At 40.3% G+C, this 19,377-nt stretch overlaps 1 protein-coding gene across 7 annotated transcripts in view; it reads right to left on the bottom strand.

Annotated features, from left to right (window-relative positions):
- The window catches only part of CAMKMT (calmodulin-lysine N-methyltransferase), a 411,885-nt gene that overhangs the window by 57,159 nt on the left and 335,349 nt on the right, over nt 1–19,377 (bottom strand). For 5 of the 7 annotated variants that reach the window (XM_011281035.4, XM_019827134.3, XM_011281037.4 and 2 more), the window contains exons 4-6: nt 8,162–8,222; nt 6,017–6,071; nt 4,887–4,950 (exon numbers count right to left, since the gene is read on the bottom strand). In XM_011281035.4, coding sequence (XP_011279337.3) covers nt 4,887–4,950; nt 6,017–6,071; nt 8,162–8,222 — 180 coding nt within the window. Of the gene's footprint in view, nt 1–4,861; nt 4,951–6,016; nt 6,072–8,161; nt 8,223–19,377 lie in introns of all 7 variants that reach the window. The other 2 variants (XM_045054167.1, XM_011281038.4) reach the window with 2 other exon arrangements.

Below are 19,377 nucleotides of genomic sequence, written 5' to 3'. Positions count from 1 at the left end.
GATGAGCCTGACACATTGCCTAATTCATGCCAATTCATTATCTTTTTCAAGAGTTCAGGCAAAAGCTTTGGAAGGACGAAGAGGCTGGTGAGTAACTAAAATGAGGTTTGGCAGTTAGGCTTTATTTTCTCTCCCTGCCACTCAGAACTAATTAGGTTAACGTTTATATTGTAGAATTTGTTTATTTAAAAAAAATTTTTAATGTTGATTATAATTAGCAGGGGCGCCTGGGTGGCTCAGTTGGTTAAGCGTTCGGCTAGGGCCCAGGTCATGATATCGCGGTTCACGAGTTCAAGCCCCACATTGGGCTCTGTGCTGACAGCTCAGAGCCTGGAGCCTGCTTCGGGTTCTGCGTCTCCCTCTCTCTCTGCCCCTCACTTGCTCACACTTTGTCTCTCTGTCTCTCAAAAATAAACAAACATTTAAAATTTTTATTTATTTATTTATATTTAATATTTATTTATATTTATTTTCTCATAATATATTATAAATATCAATTTATTCACATTTATTTATAAATTATAAATATTAATTATAAATATTAATTTATTTCTACAATTATTGTTTATTTTATTTTTGTTTAATTTTTGAGAGAGACAGAGACAGAGAGACAGAGCACGAGCTGGGGGGTGGGGCAGGGAGGGAGTGAGACACAGAATCTGACACAGGCTCCAGGCTCTGAGCTGTCAACCCAGAGCCGGACGTGGGGCTTGAACTCGTGAACCGTGAGATCATGACCTAAGCCGAAGTAGGATGCTTTACCGACAGAGCTACCCTGAAGCCCCTATATTGTAGAATTTAAATAACTGGGAGGAATCAAAGAATTTCTGCCCTGCAGATTTTCAATGTCTTTCCTATGTATAAATGTGCTCCAGCCAAGGCACAGTCCGAGTCCCATAAGAACAGGCACTTGGTTTGTCTTGTCCACTGCTATGTCTTTAGCACCTGAAATGGCGTGCAATTAATAGTGGTTGGGTTAGTTTTAATTAATTACTTAGATTAATTTATTACTTAATTTAAATTGAATTTCCAAAGCCATTTATTGAGCTCCTACCCGGTATGAGGCACATGGAATCCATTAATGACTCAGCCACCAAACAGAAGTGCAGTTGGCACAGCTATTAGAGGAAGAGACCTGAACACAGGACGATGGCGTGGCATTCCCAAGGTCTCAGCCATCCGCAGCACAGGCTGCGCAGTCTACATGAAGCTGAATTTATTAATTCCTCAAGTCAGGGATTCTGCTAATAAATAATGTTAAGCCAGGGGTAGCGCCTTTAAAATGCACAGGAGATTTACCAATTTTTGGTGGACCCTGAGCTCGAGATCATGGTCTGGACTGTGCATGCTGGGGGAATAAGACGCCTGAGTCAGGAGCACAAGAAATGGGTCAACAAGCACTTCCACAGTCCGCAGATAATACACTTGATGTTTCCTAAGGATGGATCAAGGCAGGGTGCTTGTGTTAGGGGAATTAGTGAGTATACCAGAGAGGGCTCCTCACTTCTGGGTGTTGTACTTTTATTCATGATGATTTGGAAGAGGCTTAGCATCGACAGTAATTCAGTATATCGCTTCCCTCCCCTATTCTTCTGTCATTGTCATCACCAGCTATGAACTTTAGTGAGTAATTATTATCTGTAGGCACCGAGAGATTTCTTTCTTTATTACACCAAAAGGGCCACGCCAAAGCAGAGGGAACGCATTTCAAACTATTTTAGGTAAATTTGAGAAGTGGACGAACCAAAGGATCCCATTTCTAATTTATCTCTTGTTCTCTTTGGGTGCAGATACACATGGCATCTGTAAGGAGGGGGAGCTCTCAGGTAGAGGGGCTCTGGGTTAGACCCAGCAATGCAGTTTAAGGACCAAGGAGAACCTGAGGGGCACGTACCCACGAGTCTAAGAAAATATTTAGGACTTACAACATTCACTTATACCTCAAGTCTTAATCTCTTTTCAGATATCTCTGTTTAGTAGATCTCAAATCAACATCTAGCTTTCCAGGGTCAAGGGAAAGAGCTCCGAAAGACATAGCCAATCCATTTGATACATCTTAGGGAAGATTATAAATAACCTCACAACTGGTTGACATGCTTCTATGAAATAAAGATTCAGAAGTCATCCATTCATTACATGTTAAAAAATAGAAATAACAGAAGATAAAAAGGAAATATCAAAACATGCTGTGTTTTTTTTTTTTTTTAAAGGTAAAAACTAGAACCTTATAAGCCTAAGAGTCTGGAAAGTAAGATTCAGTTGGATTCATTAAATTCAGATGCAAGAACAACAAAAATAATTTTTAAAATGATGAGAATAATATACAGGCCAATACTCAGATGTGATGTGCGATTGCCAGGTCGATTTTCAATTACATTTCACTGATGTATTCATTTGTTTCTTAATGTGCTCATCTTGCCCATTAAGAATAATTAGCAGCTTTGCTTAGAGATTTCCTGGCTTCTGGCAATGTTTCTCCCCCCCCCTTTTTTTGTTGACATCCACTTTTACTTTTTAGAAAGTAATTTTTGGATAATATCCTACAACTGGTATATAATTTAGGCTTCCTAAAATTTTAAAGGAAAGATGTAAACAGTAATTTTTAAATGAATTTGTTTCGATCTATATGCATCAACAGTATGTGATTCAGTAAATTAGTTATTCTCACAGAAAGTGGGCACACAAATAGAAAAAAAAATTTCATTCATATTAACCCTATTCAGGAAAACAGCTTACAACGAATGCCAATTGTAAGCTCTGTTAGCAAATCGAGAATAACATCGGTATTAAAAGCAGGAGAAACACATTGCCAATTTTTAAGGCTTTATGCATGCTTTTTTCTCTTAATTAAAAAAAAATTAGATCTAGTTACAAAAGAAAAAGGCACACACACAGAACAGCTGCATGATAAAAACTGAACTCCATCAGGAAAGTCCTGAGAGATGAAATAAAACACACTACGAGTTTTGGTCTGCATCCTGAAAGGACCTACTTTATCTACATTGTAAAGTTCTTCCCCTCCTGCCCTTTGGCACCCCGCTATATTAAACCCATTGTAAAACCCAGCACAATAAAGCACTCTCAGGGCTGAGCTTCTGAGGACCAAATGTTAAAAATCCATTTTCTTGGGAGGGGGCTGTACCAATCATTTCCTTGAAAGGCCAGCAGAGTGAATACAGAATCTAAGATTTTTCCTCTCCGGTTTCAAGAGCTGGCATGGCATCTTTGCTGTTTAAAGCAAAGGTGTGTTAATTAATGACATTAGCATTGCTTCCCTTCTTTGGAAGCTCTGTACTTTAGCTCTATAATAATTTTAGCACGATTAAATTTACATGCTGACTACAGATGTTCCTATAGTTTGATAGAAGTTCGAATTTGTTTCTGACGCTATTAAATGAGGCACCTGCTGACTTGGGAGGAAAACCTTGGGTTGCCGGGCCCAACCTGAAAGTTTCTGTGGCTAAATTGACCCTCTCTTGTCCAATAATCCTCCTTTCCCCACCCCCACCCCCAAGGGGGGTGGGGGAACATCCACTGGGGCTGAGCCAGCATACCTGACTTCATCTCACTGTCTGTGTTCCCTGACATGCGAAGGAGGAGCACAGTGAAATGATACAGTGCAAGGCATAACTCAGAATAAAGCAGAGTGAATGAAACAGCACAGGCTCATCTCCGGGGATATTTTGAGAAACTTGCGACAGTCTGAAGATCATGATTAAAATCCTGCATCTTAAAAAAGGAAGCACCTTTTGTGATCTCTTTCCCTTGTGTGAAAGGCCAAGATTGTGATTGGCTGTTTTTCCTTCCCGAATTTTTTTTTTTTTTTTTTTTTTAAGTCTGTCAAGCAATTAGCTGGGTGGGGCTCTGTAGAGCACAGAAGGTGCTGCGGAACAATATTAGCTACTGTGCTTCTTACATCCCCTTTCTCCTGTTCGAGCAGCCTGATAGAGCTGCTGCAAGTTTTGTTTAAAAAAAAAAAATTACATAGCAGGGGTAGAAAAAGAAAATCGAAAACAGGCTTTATGTAAGAGGCCACAAAAATCAAAAGTGCTTTGGCATTTTAGGGGTCTAGAATTCACGTAAGTAGATTGCCTCCTTCATGATGCAAATGTAAGGCACACCAAAAAAATCCAAAGCAAATATACCTTCCACTTCGCCTCTCAATTTCTAACGGCTGTTAACTGCTCCTGAACAAGTCAGCTCGATTGCTAAAGTAGCCACAAATTATGCTTGCTTTCTTAGTTAAAGTACAGTTCAATTTTCACGAACTCTGTGTACATATTGGTAAAGCATAATCTAATATAATGGGGTTTGAACTGTAACATCATAGCAGAAAAAAAAAGAGAGAGCTTTTATAATCCTAAATAAGAGGAAATAATGAAAGACTGATAGCTGTTTCCAATGGGGAGATACAGGTAACCCCTTAGCAATGAGAGTAGGTACCGTGCTACTTAGCACATAACGTTCAGTATCAAACGCAAGAAAGGTCATAATGAACATGAAGCTGGATGTTAATTTTTGCAAGCAATATCCAATATAATAAATATTCAGTTGTTTCTTTTATTCTGGGAAACTTCCGTGGAAATAAAAGGACAAGAATGCCTGGAAATTATTATGAAACAAATGCTCTTATTGCCTTGAGAGGTCCACAAATCATAGGCTCCTTTAACAAGAAGTGACTGTAAAAATCTACCGAGATAAAAGAAAAAAAAAAACAGTCGTATCCAATGAATCCCATATATCTCTACTTTTTCTTAATTACTTATCATGTGTGTGGGGGGAATTCTCTTTTAATACCCCATGCTGTCTTTCTTTATATCAATTGTTACTCAGCCGGGAAAAGGGAATGAGCACAACAAACCCGTTTTCTATCTGAATAAGGATACTTCTGATGGCCTTTTCATTCCCATCAGTTAACAGAACTTCTTTGACATCTGCAGAAATAGCAACCTGAAAAAAAAAAAAAAGAGCACAGCAAACAATGAGCAAATATGCTTGTCTGTGTGGAAGTGAAGACAGGAATGACAAGCCTTCAGTATCATGCTTCCTCACCTATTCCTCTGTAACAATCTTCAATCTTTTTCCATTTTATGTCTGCATTATTTTAATCATTCAATCAAATCAGTCAATACTTTTATCATTCCATTTGCGGGAGCCTCTATCTTGCTATCATTCTGTTCGGTAATTGCATTGTGACAGCGGATGATGGTATTCTGAGAGGCTTTCATTTGTGGGCTTCTGTTTATCTAGTAGAGCCATCATACAAGGCTGTCTGTCACTCTGCCTTTCAGCTCGCTTCTGTCTGACTGCCTGATGCCCTTCATATAACTTTGCATTGCAGGCAGATGGCTTTGTGAGGGTAATTTTTTTGTGAGCTTTGACATGCTCGCACATTGGGCTGTAACCTCGACACATTGTGTAAGAGCGACAGGTTTGTCAAATGCCAATCAGTGTAACAATATGCTTTTATTTGTAGAGACATAAAAACTTGTCTAATGCACTGTGCTGCTACATAATATCTCCTGAATACATGACTCAGAACCCAGAGAATGGGGAACGACGTTCCTGAATGGCCAATCTAATTCAAAAGAATCTAATTACTGAGCGCTCTGGATCATGTTTGTTGGTGTAATAATGCAGGCAAAACATTAGCAGCTATATCATGGTGCTCCAACTGTGATTCGCCGGGCTATTCCTGTATCTTAGCAAATGGGACTATAATCTGAAAAAAAAAAAAAAAAAAATGCTTTCGCTATGGCAAAGAAAGACTGCGCGAGGCCTGGAATGTCACAACAAGCGATATTGACTACACTGAGGTAAAATGTTTCTGCTCATCGAGGCAACCATAAAATCAATATGATCCGAAAGTAAGTCAATCTAGAAGGTCTCTCAAGACCCGGCAGCTTGACCGCAGCTGATGCTGTTGACGGTTCTCTGACCCAGCAGTTGGAGGCCCTGGAACATTTTTCCTTTTGTTCCTCCCTCTGAATGGGATTGGAATTGAGAAAAGACCTACCATGAGCCCAGCCAAGCATGTCATGCCACCCCCTAGCTCACACACAGCAAGGTCCCTGAAAGAGAGAAAAGAAATGGTAGAACCCATACAAATTAGATGAAAATGGTCAGAGAGATATATATGTTACAAGAACAAATTGCCATCTGCAGTAAGAACGGCACTACCAGGAAGTTGTAGAGACATGACTAGGCTACCTCATGTTGCTTTGCGTTTTAAAAATAATTATGAAATAGAAAAGTCACAAAGCAGGCAAATCAGTGGGGGTTCCCTCATTAGTGTTCACTGCAACATTACCACCGCTGAGCTGAAAAATCTGAGAAGGTTCCCTTTTTTTCCCTTGTCAATGGCGCTGTCTTTTAGAACTAAACTAGCTAGAGTAGCGAAAGATAATTGTTAGGAAAGGATAACACTGTTAATCCACATTCATTCCTTCAAAAACAGTTAGACAAGTAAATGAAGAACATATATGAGTGTGTATATACCTATGTTATAGTCACACACACACAACACACACACAAATAAATGCAATCTGGAATTTAAGAAAAAAAAAAATGGAAACCAAACTGAAACATTTTGGAAAGCCGAACCGCCCCCATAAAGAACAATTACACAAAGAGCATTTAGCAATTAACACTTAAATCACAACTGACCCCAACACAACACAGTGAATAAACAATGCAGGGGCATAATATGGTTAAGCCAGCGAACCCGGGCTAAAGTAATGACCGGGCTCTGACTTCGCCGCTCCAAAGTAAAGCGGTTCAGAGTTAAAGCGGACAGTCTAGGGTGGCACTCGGCACTCACCTTCCCCTTTGTGCCTACATATTAGCCCTCAACGTGTGACATTCTTGCCCTGGCCCACAGCTCGATGATTGGAGCTCCAGTCAAGCTTAAGCACAGCGAGAAGAGCCAAATGCCGGACTCCCAGGGCAGCTTTGTGGCCCAAATTCAATACTGCCCTGCTGTTATTTTATATGCTTAAACCCTTAAGATTGTTGCATCTTCCCAGGTTGGGAAGTTTGTCACCTCCACAGGGGAAAAGAAAAAGAGAGAGAGAGAGAGAGAGAGAACTGAAAGGGAGGGAGAGGTGCAAAGAGGGGGAAGAGGAAGAGAAGAGGCCAAACGAGGATGTTCATATTCCGAAATGCACTTAATGGGCATTTAGTTGTTCAAAGCAATTATAGACTGGTTGGTAAATATGGGCCACAGAGCTTCAAAAAAATACATATTATTGACCCAATCTTGTAAGTACATATTGTTAAAACACACACCATGATCTCTAGTGACTTGTCTGGAATCATAATGGGCTATTCAGGGAGTATATATTAGATGACTTTTATTAAATGGGAATTAAAATGAAAAACCTGTATTTTCTGGGTCTACCAAACATCTTTAGAATTTTTAAATAAAAGGAGGTTTTTCCCCCCTCTTTCCTAAATCCCATCCATGGGTTTAATCTATAGTGCACACTGACAATTGAAAACAGTTATTTCCATAGCATGAGTCTGTAATAGTAATTTATATTTTACAAATACATATTGTTAGGTATATAAAATACCTTTAAAACCAGGGGTGGGATGGCATCTTTAAATAAGAGCTGTGGGGTATATATTTATCAAATATTCTGCAATGATTTCCCTAGCAGAAGTTTAAAGAATGTCCTTATTGTGGTTTGTTTTTTTTTTTCTTTCTTTTCTTTTCTTCTTCTTTTTTTCTTTTTTTTTTTTTGACCTTCACAATCAGTAAGGATTGATTGGAGCTTCACTTTTGTTTCCCCAAAATCAAAGTGAAATAAAATGCCTTGAGTGGAAATCAAAAGCCTTTGACATATAGCAAAAAGCTTGCTGTGCAATATTAGTACCCAAAGGCAATTCAGATTTCTTTTTCAGAAGCAACATGTTTTCACCATGAACTTTTTTTCCTTTCTTTTTATTTTTCTTCCTTCCTTCCTTCCTTCCTTCCTTCCTTCCTTCCTTCCTTCCTTCCTTCCTTCCTTCCTTTTTTTCCTCTTTCCTTCCTTTCTCTCTTTCTTTTTTATATGTTTCTAACAACTTAATTTGAAGAATGCAATCATGGCAATCGTTAACATGCAGATACAATATCCACAAGGGGCTAAAAAATATCTTTTTAAGTGCAGCTTTGTACCTGAATATATGACTGTGCTTGAGGCAGTAGTAGGCCAAAACCTCTTCAGATGGCCAGATGCCTGGAAAACACAAGAGGATACACTTTTTGATTATAGGGGTCTGTTCTATAATCATTCTCGTAAGAAATTGCTTTTAAAAATAATGTTCAGCACAGGTATTTCCACCTGAACCAAACTTAACATAATTATTACTTGTAATATGTCATATCACATGGGTTTCTTTTGTTGTTGATTATAGCTCCCTTCCCAGATAAACAGTAAAATATCCTAAATAGATTTTACTACATTTCAATCACAATAAGAGAGCAAAAACAATAACAATCAAATTACAAATATTAAAAGTTCAGTTTTAATGGGATTTCGGGTAGATAATCTTGTACACATGAACATTCTTCTCGGCCAATCCATAAGCATCAGTTGAATACCTACTATTTATGCAGCCCATACGAGGCAAAAATAAATGAAAAAAATCACTTGCAAGGAGCAAAGAAAAACCCCAGAGGTCATTATATTTTTTTCTTTGATTCCATCCTAATCTTTTCAAACATGCACAATGATTTCCTTGCTGCAATTAGAAATATCAAACTGGAGATTAAAATTAAGAACTTTAAATTTCACCAACTTTCGGCACATCTTTACATTTAACAATAATCCTCCCCACTAAAGTCCATGTATGGGCATTTTCTAAAATCATCTCTTAGAAGTCATTTATTTTGACGACTTATGTAGTCTTCACGAATGAATGTGAATTCCTTAAAAATAAAAAGACAAGCATGGAAATGACAGTTTCTAGTGGTTATCCCAGGATGGCAGGGTTGCAAGTGCTTTCAATGTGTTTCCTTCGCACTTTTTTATATTTCCCAAAGATTTTCACAACGAATGTGAATCACCCCTATGATCAGAATTAACCATGGTCTTATGTTTTCCCCAAGGGGCCAGACTCAAAGCTCAGGCAGGCAGGGCACCAGCATCTCGCTCTGCCTGAGGTTGAGAAGGCTCTGCCTTCCCGAGGAAGAGCAGTGAATGTTCACCGCCTTAGCACTAAACGCTCTTCTAATGGGTCTGGATGCAAAGCTGAAACACCTAATGAGCATTAAATTTTTTTTCTCTCCCAGCTGCCTCTCCAGCTTCAAAGAGTGGGAAATCCGAACATGTCAGAAAAGAGGATGGCAAAGAAATGGTAAGTAAAAGCCCAAGGGAATCAATGGGTAAATAGAGGGACAGCAAAGACAGTGACCCCACAGAAGCATGTGCTGCAGGAGAGTCCAGTCAAGTGCGCTCAACAAGTTCAGCCTCCATGGTATTTCTAGTAGAAACAACAGTTTGGGAGAGAACAAGGTCCCCAGCAAGAGGCGTTGGAGTCGTATTTATGAGGAAAGTCAGAAAGGCAGTGGAGTAGGGCAGTTAAGACCACAGGTGCTTTGGAACCAGACTCGTTGGGCTCCACTCCCAGCATGTTGGACTGCATGCCCTAGCTGAGTAACCTTGGGTAGTTTACTTAACCTCTCTGTGCCTCAGGTTCCTCATCTGTAAAATAATGTAATTGTAGTATCAATTTCACAGAATTGCTGTGAGGATTAAATACATAAAATACACGATATGTATGTAGAACAGTTCCTAACTTATAACGTGCTCCAAGAAAAATTCATCGTCCAATGTGACTCTCCTGGGGCACCCAAGCGGCTCAGTCGGTTAAGCATCCAACTTCGGCTCAGGTCATGATCTCACGGCTCTTGGGTTCGAGCCCCGCATCAGGCTCTCTGCTGTCAGTGCAGAGCCGGCTTTGGATCCTCTGTCTCCCTCTCTCTCTGCCCCTCCCCCGCTTGCTTGCACGCATGTAGGAGCTCTCGCTCTCAAAAATAAATAAAACATTGGGGCGCCTGGGTGGCGCAGTCGGTTAAGCGTCCGACTTCAGCCAGGTCACGATCTCGCGGTCCGTGAGTTCGAGCCCCGCGTCGGGCTCTGGGCTGATGGCTCAGAGCCTGGAGCCTGTTTCCGATTCTGTGTCTGCCTCTCTCTCTGCCCCTCCCCCGTTCATGCTCTGTCTCTCTCTGTCCCCAAAATAAATAAACGTTGAAAAAAAATATAAATAAATAAAACATTAAAAAAAATGATGTTATTCTCCTGAGAAGGGGGACAAAAGAGTAGAAGAGAGAATATGTGGACCCCAGACAATTATCCCAATGACAGAACAGATGGAGAACATTTTTGTCCTGCTCCTGCCCGTGAACGTTGCCACACCCCAAAGTCCTTAATACCTGGCATACCTCCACATAAAAAGAACTCCATAAAGACTAAAGCACATAATAAAATTTTCCAAAGGAAGAGCCCAAGACAGTATTCTACACCATGTGCGTATAATCACCAGAATAATAAATTTCTTTATGCCTTTAGTAGATGGTTTTGAGGTTTTTAAAAAATAATGATAGGGGAAGGGTATTTAACTAAAATTCAAGCTTTGATTAAGTACAAAAATGTGACTTCTAAAATGCATAGTCTCTCAAGAGAGTTTTATAATTTTCTCAAAAAATTATAGAGGTTGATTTTTAACTAAATTAAATACAAAAATATGTAGAACAAAGTTAATAAAATCACCTAAAATTCCACCACTGCTATATAACCCCTAGTATCATTTTGGACATCATTCCATAAAAAGCTATCCAAGCAGGGGCGCCTGGGTGGCTCAGTCGGTTGGGCATCCGACTTCACCTCAGGTCATGATCTCATGGCTGGTGAGTTCGAGCCCCGCATCAGGCTCTGTGCTGACAGCTCAGAGCCTGGAGCCTGCTTCAGATTCTGTGTCTCCTTCTCTCTCTGCCCCTCCCCAACTTGTGCTCTGTCTCTCTCTGTCTATCAAAAATAGATACATGTAAAAAAAAAAAAATTAAAAAAAAAAAAAGCTCTCCAAGCACAAAGATATTTTACACAAATGGCATCTTATCGTGCAGGTATTTGGCAATCTGATTCTGCCCCACTCAATATGTGATGGATAACTTCTCATGACAATAAAACTCTACCTGTATCATAATTAAAAAAAAAAAAATTTGGCGGCGTCTAGGTGACTCAGTCAGTTAAGTGTCTGACTTCAGCTCAGGTCATGATCTCACGGCTGGTAGGTTCAAGCCCCCTGTCAGGCTCTGTGCTGACAGCTCAGAGCCTGGAGCCTGCTTCGGATTCTGTGTCTCCCTGTTTCTCGGCCCCTCCCCTGCTTGTGTTCTGTCTCTCTCTGTCTCTCAAAAATACATGTTAAAAAAAAATTAAAAACATTTTTTTTAATGTTTATTTTTGAGAGGGAGTGCGCACCAATGGGGGAGGGGCAGATAGAGAGGGAGACAGAAAATCCGAAGCAGGCTCCGTGCTGTCAGCACAAAGCCAGACGCGGGGCTGGAATCCACGAACTGTGAGATCATGATCTAAGCTGAAGTTGGAGGCTCAACTGACTGAGCTGCCCAGGCACCCCACATCACTGTGTTTAAAGGCTTCCTAGGGATTTTATGTCTGCATCATAATTTATTTAGCTAGTTTCCTCTTGATAGAAGTTATTTTGAGTTCTTGATATAATGAGATTATAAACCGTGGTACAACGAAGACACATTTTTTTCCCCAAATGTGGTTTTTCTCCATAGGTCAAATGCCCAGAAATGGGAAATCTGGTCAAAAGCTAAGTACATATCACCTTGTGATATATCAAACTGTCCTCCCCTAAATTTGTACCAAAATATACCTCCAAATAAGAGTGTTTACTTCCTCAAAGCCTTGCCGATGAGATTTGGACAACGTATTTTATCTTTGTGAATGTATTAAGTTTTTGAAAGTGATCTCAGTGCACATCAAAACCACAATGAGATACCACATCACACCTTCTAGGATGGCTATAAGCAAAAAGTCAGACGATAGCAAATGTTGGCCAAGATGAGGAGAAATTATGTAAAATGGTAAAGCCACTTTGGAAAACAGTCTAGCAGCTCACCAAAAACTTAAATATAGAATTAACATATGGCCCAATAATTCCATTCCTAGGAATGGACTCAAGAGAATAGAAAATAGGTCCACACAAAAATCTGTACTCATGTACATGTAGCAGCATTCTTCCTAATAGCCAAAAAGCAGAAACAACTCAAATGCCTATCAACTAATAAGCACATAAGTAAAATGTGCTATGGCCATGCAATGGACTATTACTTGGCAATTAAGACATAAAGTATTGATTCATGCTACTACAACACAGATGGAACATGAAAACATTGTGCTAAGTGAAAGAATCCCAAAGCAAAGAACCATGTGCCTACATGTTTCCATTTACATGAAATGCCTAGAATAGGCAAATTCATAGACACAATATAGAGTGGTCGTTGTCTAGGGCTGGGATGGTTGAGAGTAAATGTGGAGTGACCTTTTACCAGTGATGAAATATTCTAGAATTGATTGTGGTGATGGTTCCACAACTCTGTGAATACACTAAAAACCACTGAGTGAACTGTGTGGTATGTGAATTATATCTCAATAATGTCATTATTTTAAAAAGTTTTCTCATTCCTATTTGTGGAAACAGTGGTCTCTTTTTTAAAGAAATTTTTTAAGTTTATTTATTTTGCTAAAAAAATTTTTTTTAAACATTTATTCATTTTTGAGAAACAGAGACAGAGCATGAGCGGGGAAGGGGCAGAGAGAGGGAGACACAGAATCCGAAGCAGGCTCCAGGCTCCGAGCTGTCAGCACAGAGCCCGACGTGGGGCTCGAACTCATGAACTGTGAGATCATGACCTGAGCCGAAGTTGGACGCTCAACCGACTAAGCTACCCAGACACCCCTCTTTATTTATTTTGGGATAGAGGGTGGGGGAGAGTGAGCAGGGGAGAGGCAGAGAGAGAGGGAGAGAGAGAATCCCAAGCAGGCTCTGCGCTTACAGCGGGGCTCGAATCATGAAACATGAGATCATGACCTGAGCCAAAACCAAGAGTCAGGACACTTAACTGACTGAGCCATCCAGGTGCCCCTAAAGGATTTTATTTTTAAAGAACTCACCCAGAGTTTAAAGAGCCATTGAGTTCCATGAGAATGATCAAGACAAACAGCAGGACCCATCCCCTCTGACCCAGTCTTTCTCCTTTCTCAGAAACTAGTACTTCTAATTCTTTTAATTGATGCTTCTGGCAATTACTTCCATATTTCTACACATGTGTGTATTGTTACTTCTTGATTTTTCAGTTTCAGGCAAAATCTATTGACCCCCACTATGGAAGATAAGCATTTTTCACTTTCATCTATACGCCTCTCCCCATGCCACACACACCACGCTCCTTATCCACCCACTATCACTGTCTTCCTATCATAGATATATTATAATTTTGGGAAGATCACTACTCTTTGTCAATTCCCTTATGGCCATGAAATAATACTGAGCCATGTAGTAAACTATGATTGCTTTTCCTCTCATGTACAATTTTCTTTCCTGTGGAGTTTATAATTGTCCATTTTTTTTCTCATTTGCTAAGATTTTATTCAATCTCAAAATCCAGTTGTCAATTTCCCCTCTCAGTACATTCATTCACATCAGGTATTCTTTTTTTTTTAAGTTTATTTATTTATTTGGGGGGTGGGGAGAGAGAGAGAGAGAGAGAGAGAAGGCACAAGCACACAAGCAGGGGAAGGGCAGAGAGAGAGAAAGAGAAAGAAAACTCCAAGCAGGTACCGCACTGTCAATGCAGAGCCTGACATGGGGCTGGATCCCATGAAGCATGAGATCATGACCTGAGCCAATATCAAAAGTTGGACACTCACTGAGCCATCCAGGTGCCCTCACATCAGGTATTTTATCAACCTCATGAGGAAATCTCTCCTGGTGCCTTCTGATCTGCCTTTGTCTGGAACGAATGCGCCCTACGCATGGTGCACAGCTGATCCCCTAGAATCAGTCTTCACTATCATTCCAGGCTCTCTTTTGCCCTTTTGCTGTATCTCATCTCTTGTTTCTCTATCCTTTGTCTTCTTCTCTTGGTTTACTTCCTCATTTTAATGCAACATATCCTCCAGGAGTTTCTTTGAAAAAGTGTGTGGGAAGTAAATGTTTGGGGATTTTCAGGATTCAGTGGGTAATTTCAACCTGGAAACTTGATGTTCTCAGATCCTCTAAAGTTTTTTGGGAAGTTCCGTTGATGATTTCCTGACCTCCATTTTTACCTGTCCTTTTTCTCTGGAACTCTTGCTATTTGGATGTTGAATCTCCTGAACTCATCCTCTAATTTTCTTATCTATTCTTCCCTGCTTTCTAGTTCTCATTGTTTTCTACTTTCTTGGAAATTTCCTCAACTTTACCTCCCAACCCTTTTATTGTTCTTTTCATTTATGCTATTGTTGTTGGTAGTTCTCTGAATATTTCTTTTTTAGAACATCTTAACTCTTGTTTCAAGAATGCAATCTTTTAAAAAATTATTTGACAATATTAATTAGTTTCTTTTAGGTTTTCTGATCCTTACATAGTCTGTTTTCTTCATGCTGTTGGTTTTGTTTGTGTGTTTGTTTTTGCTGATGTTCATTGATTTGGGTACCTGTCACCTTAAAAGGTTTCCTCAGATAGCTGGTAATTCTTTGTTGTTTGCTTAAACATAGTCATAGAAAGATAAAAAGCTGGTTGGAGATGAAGACGGCTGAATGGGTGGGCACGGAGTGGAGTGTGGGTGGCTCTGTGTATGCTCACCCAATCCTTCCAGCCTGCTTTTGGTACTCTCTCTGATTTCAACTAAAACCCTTCAGTTTAACCCTCTCCAGAGAACAAATCTCCTCCACTGGGGGTACAGAAGAGGAAGTTACTCAGCAGACTGGAATAGGGATGTAACTGCTTTATAAACAGCTTTCAATCAGTCTTCCTTATTTTAGCCCCCTTCAACTCTGACTTTTACAATTGCCCCAATTTCTGAGCCTTTCAAAGTTTCAGATGTATGAACTGGTTTGCTTCTCAGCTTTCTCAACTGCTGGCTTTCTCAAATCTGCTAAGTCAGTGACTTCTCATCCACCTGCTTCCCAGGTTCCAAAATTATGTTGTTATATGTCCCCTCATTCTATCATCCTTGTGTGTTTAGGTCCTAAAAACATCTCTCTACAGTGGTTTACTACAGTTTCTCGAAGGAAGTGATTTTAACGCATTGTTCAACCCCCATGTTTACCTGAAATCCAGAAATGTCTGGTCTTTTGAAAGTAACTGTTTGTGGGATAATTCTGGAACCCAAGACATATAGTAACGGTTCTTATCTCTCATAAGGTACATTTTAGTATAAATGCTTTAAGGTCTGAGTGGTGGGGTTTCAGTATGCATCCCAGGAGAACAGTGACTAGAAGGACTTCATGCAACAGAGAGAAACTCATTGGAAAAGTGATGAGGACAAATTAGAAAAAAAAATTTTTTTTTAATGTTTATTTATTTACTTTGAGAGAGAAAGAGGCAGGGGCAGAGAGAGAGGGAGAAAGTTAAAGAGTCCCAAGCAGGCTCTGCACCACCAGTGCAGAGCTAGATGCAGGGCTTGAACCCATGAACCACGAGACCATGACCTTAGCCTAAATCAACAGTCGTATGCTTAACTGACTGAGCCACCCAGGCACCCCTAAATTTTAGGAGGACATACAAGCCAATGACATGAATGGGGAGGTTTTTCTTATGCTCAAGATTTTTATAGTCCATTAATAATACTGTAGGACTCTATCAATCAATCATAGGCATTTCTGCTATATTCTTGACATCACCCATTGAGACAGAGAAGAATGACCAAAGTGGCATTTAGAGTAGCTAAAGCATTGATCCCCCCAAAAGCATCACAAAATATTTTAATTAATGACTTATTCTAGATAACTTGTTTCCTAAACACATGTCATGAATTAGGATACTTCCTTAAAAGTTATCTGAAGGCATATAGTTCTCTACACCTTAGTGCTTTCTATATAAATTGAATTCATTTAACTCATAGGAGAAAAGTCTTCCTTCAACCACTGGGCCTCCATAAAAGCATTAGTTAAACAAGAGCTCTGTTTGGAAGAAAAAAAAAAGAATACTATATTATACTTGGGTTTCCATGGTCATTTGATTTCATTCCATTTTCTTTCAAACAAAGGATTGGTTCCCTGCAGATGCTTCTGTCAGAACGGGGCCTGCTGGATATGACAAACTTCAGAAAGCTGTAGCCAGCCAACACTAAAATAAGAAAAACTAGCTATCCATGTAGCAATAATGAGGGGGGAAATTGCCAATGCGATCTATTTTATGTATGCAATCACTTTTTTGTTGTGGGTTAAGTAGCTAGTTTAGAATTATTTTAAATGCCAACTTTTATGGTTAGTCTGGAAACAAACAATAAATCCGTTATTAACCTGGGGGCTGAACATATCTTGAAACAAACTATGTGGATGATAAGAGATAGGAGTCTCTAACTGAGCGTGGGTCCTCCTAGATCACGTGCATCTGAGAGCTTTTTGCTTCCCCAGAGTTCACGTTAAAGGAAAGTCCTAAGACTCTGCCAGATGGCACTGGACCCACAGCACTGCTGACTCTTGCTTCTCACTCTAACAGCTTGTACTTGGCCCATGGGGACAACACACCCAGCTCGTGAAGTAGAGAGATGGCTTTCCTCTGATCAGCTGATAAGGCACCCAAGCAGCAGCTTTCTTTACCCTCCTCAAATGAAAGGGTCACGTCCATTACACAGGAGTCAGAAGCAAAGCCTCTCTCAAATCTGAGAGGAGGCCAGCACACCCTTAGCTAAGCTGTTGACTCTTCTGGAAGAAGAAGCACACTGGCAGGTGTTACGAAAATGAAAATCAGCTAATGTGGAATGGGTAGGTAAATCTCTTGGACTGTTTTTGGTGTTTATACTCTGACTCCTCTTCCTTAAACATTTCTGCTTTGTCACTAATATTTCGCCCCAGAGAGGAAATCCAAAAGAGGACTACAGAATGCTCCATAAATGTTTTGGGGGCACCTCCTACATCTCAGGCCCTGTGGATCGGCAGAGAATGAGACAGCCTGGTAACTGGAGCTTCCGTCTAGTTAGAGGAGATACTAAATAAATAATTACACAATTAATGTGCCTAAGTATAATTATAATAAAGGCTATGTTGGAAAAATAGAGGGTACTTCTGAAAACATATCATAGGAGACCTGACTTGGCTGGAAGGGAGGTTGGGAGGAGTCCATCAGGGAACACTTCCCTGCAGAGATGGCACGAAAAGCCAAGTAGGGCAGGAAGAAGGGGACAGATGAAGGGAATGGTCCATAGTAAGGAAGCCCCATGAGCTAAAGCTTTGAGGAGGAGAACAGTTCGATATTCTAGGAATGGAAACAGGGTCAGTGGAGCTGCAGAATATATGAGAAAGGAAGACAGCAGTACCAGGCGAGATTGGAGGTGTGGTCGGGGGCCAGATGCCACAGGCTCAAAGCCACGTTAAGATTTGCAAATTGCGCCTTAATATAAATAATATTTAAAAAAATTTTTTTTAATGTTTATTTATTTTTTGAGACAGACAGAGAGAGACAGAGCATGAATGGGGGAGGATCACAGAGAGAGGGAGAGACAGAATCGGAAGCAGGCTCCAGGCTCCGAGCCATCAGCCCAGAGCCCGACGCAGGGCTGGAACCCACGGACCGTGAGATCATGACCTGAGCTGAAGTCGGACGCTTAACCGACTGAGCCACCCAGGCGCCCCTAAATAACACATTTTAAGCAGCAGAGTGGTATGATCAGACTTACATCTTAGAAGATTTTAGATTACTCTAAAGAAAACATATTGAAGAGGGGCAAGAGGAGGCAGCGAGAAACTGGGTAGGAGGCTACCACAATGACCTAGGTGAGCACTGACAGTGGCCTGGGTGATGGTTAGCAGAGATGAAGAAAAGTGGGAAGATATGAGCTATATTCAGAAAGTACACTGACAAGACTTAGTAGTTAATTAGATGGAGGGGATGGTAAGAGAGAGGAAAGTGTCAGATATGACTTAGGTTTGTGTCATGGATTAGTAAGTAGGTGGGTGATGCACAGCAAATGCATATAGGATTTTCTTTCAATTTCATATGAACCGAGGAGGCCGGGTTCATGGTACAAAAACACCAGCTAGTGGTTTGGAGTCTGATTCTGGCTCTGGCACTGATAAGCTATGTGATATTGGGAAGTGATTTAGCCTTTCTGAACTTCAGTATCCTCATCCCCAAGAATCTAGGCTTGGGCCAGATTATGCCTAGGAGGACTTCAAGCTATAAAAAGTTGTAATAAAAAACCAGATTTCATGCTCCAGACTTAAGAGTCCAGTTTGAGGACTGGCTCTGACGGTTGCGTGACCTCGGGCAAGCTTCTTAAACTTTCTAAGCCTCCATGGAGGAGGGCACTTGTTGGGATGAGCACTGGGTGTTGTATGGAAACCAATTTGACAATAAATTATATTAAAAAAAAACAAACAACCCGGGGCACCTGGGTGGCTCAGTCGGTTGAGTGACTGACTTGGGCTCAGGCCATAATCTCACGGTTTGTGAGTTCGAGCCCCGCGTCCGGCTCTGTGCTGACAGCTCAGAGCCTGGAGCCTGCTTCCGATTCTGTGTCTCCCTCTCTCTCTGCCCCTCCCCCACTCATGCTCTGTCTCAGAAATAAACATTAAAAAAATTTCTTTTAAAAACCCAAACTTTCTAAGCCTCATTCATTCTTTTATTCAACTTATAATTATTGGCAGCCAGGCCTGTTCTAGAAGCTGGAGATCCAGAAATGATTAAAACAAAGCCCTTGCCCAAATAACTTCAATAGGGGCAATAGGCAGTAAACAAGATAATTTCAGATAATGATTAATGTTGTGAAGAAAATAAAACATCAATGAAATTAAAAAATAACTACAGGGTGGGGGGGGGGTATTACTACTTCAGCCAGCATTGTGCAATGCCTCAGTTCTCTCACTTATTAAGTTCCAGCAGTATAAGTACCCACTCAGCATGGTTGTAAGGATTAAATGAGATAATACATGTAAGGCACTTAGAACGGTGCCTGGCACATAGCAAATTGTTTTATAATGTTAGCTATGGTTGCCGCTGCTTTTTGTCATTGTATTATTTTGACATATTTCTATCCAGGAAATTTTATCAACCTTGATTATACTTTTATAATACTTCCAGGGGGATTATGATTCCTAAATCGATTAAAAAAAAAAATCAACCCAAAATCAAACCAACTGAACTGGAGGAAAATTCACC

The sequence above is a fragment of the Felis catus genome, chromosome A3 (assembly GCF_018350175.1).
Source record: "Felis catus isolate Fca126 chromosome A3, F.catus_Fca126_mat1.0, whole genome shotgun sequence".
NCBI lineage: Eukaryota > Metazoa > Chordata > Mammalia > Carnivora > Felidae > Felis > Felis catus.
The sequence above is the reverse complement of the archived record's forward strand: the minus strand, read 5'-3'. Positions and strand labels throughout refer to the sequence as shown.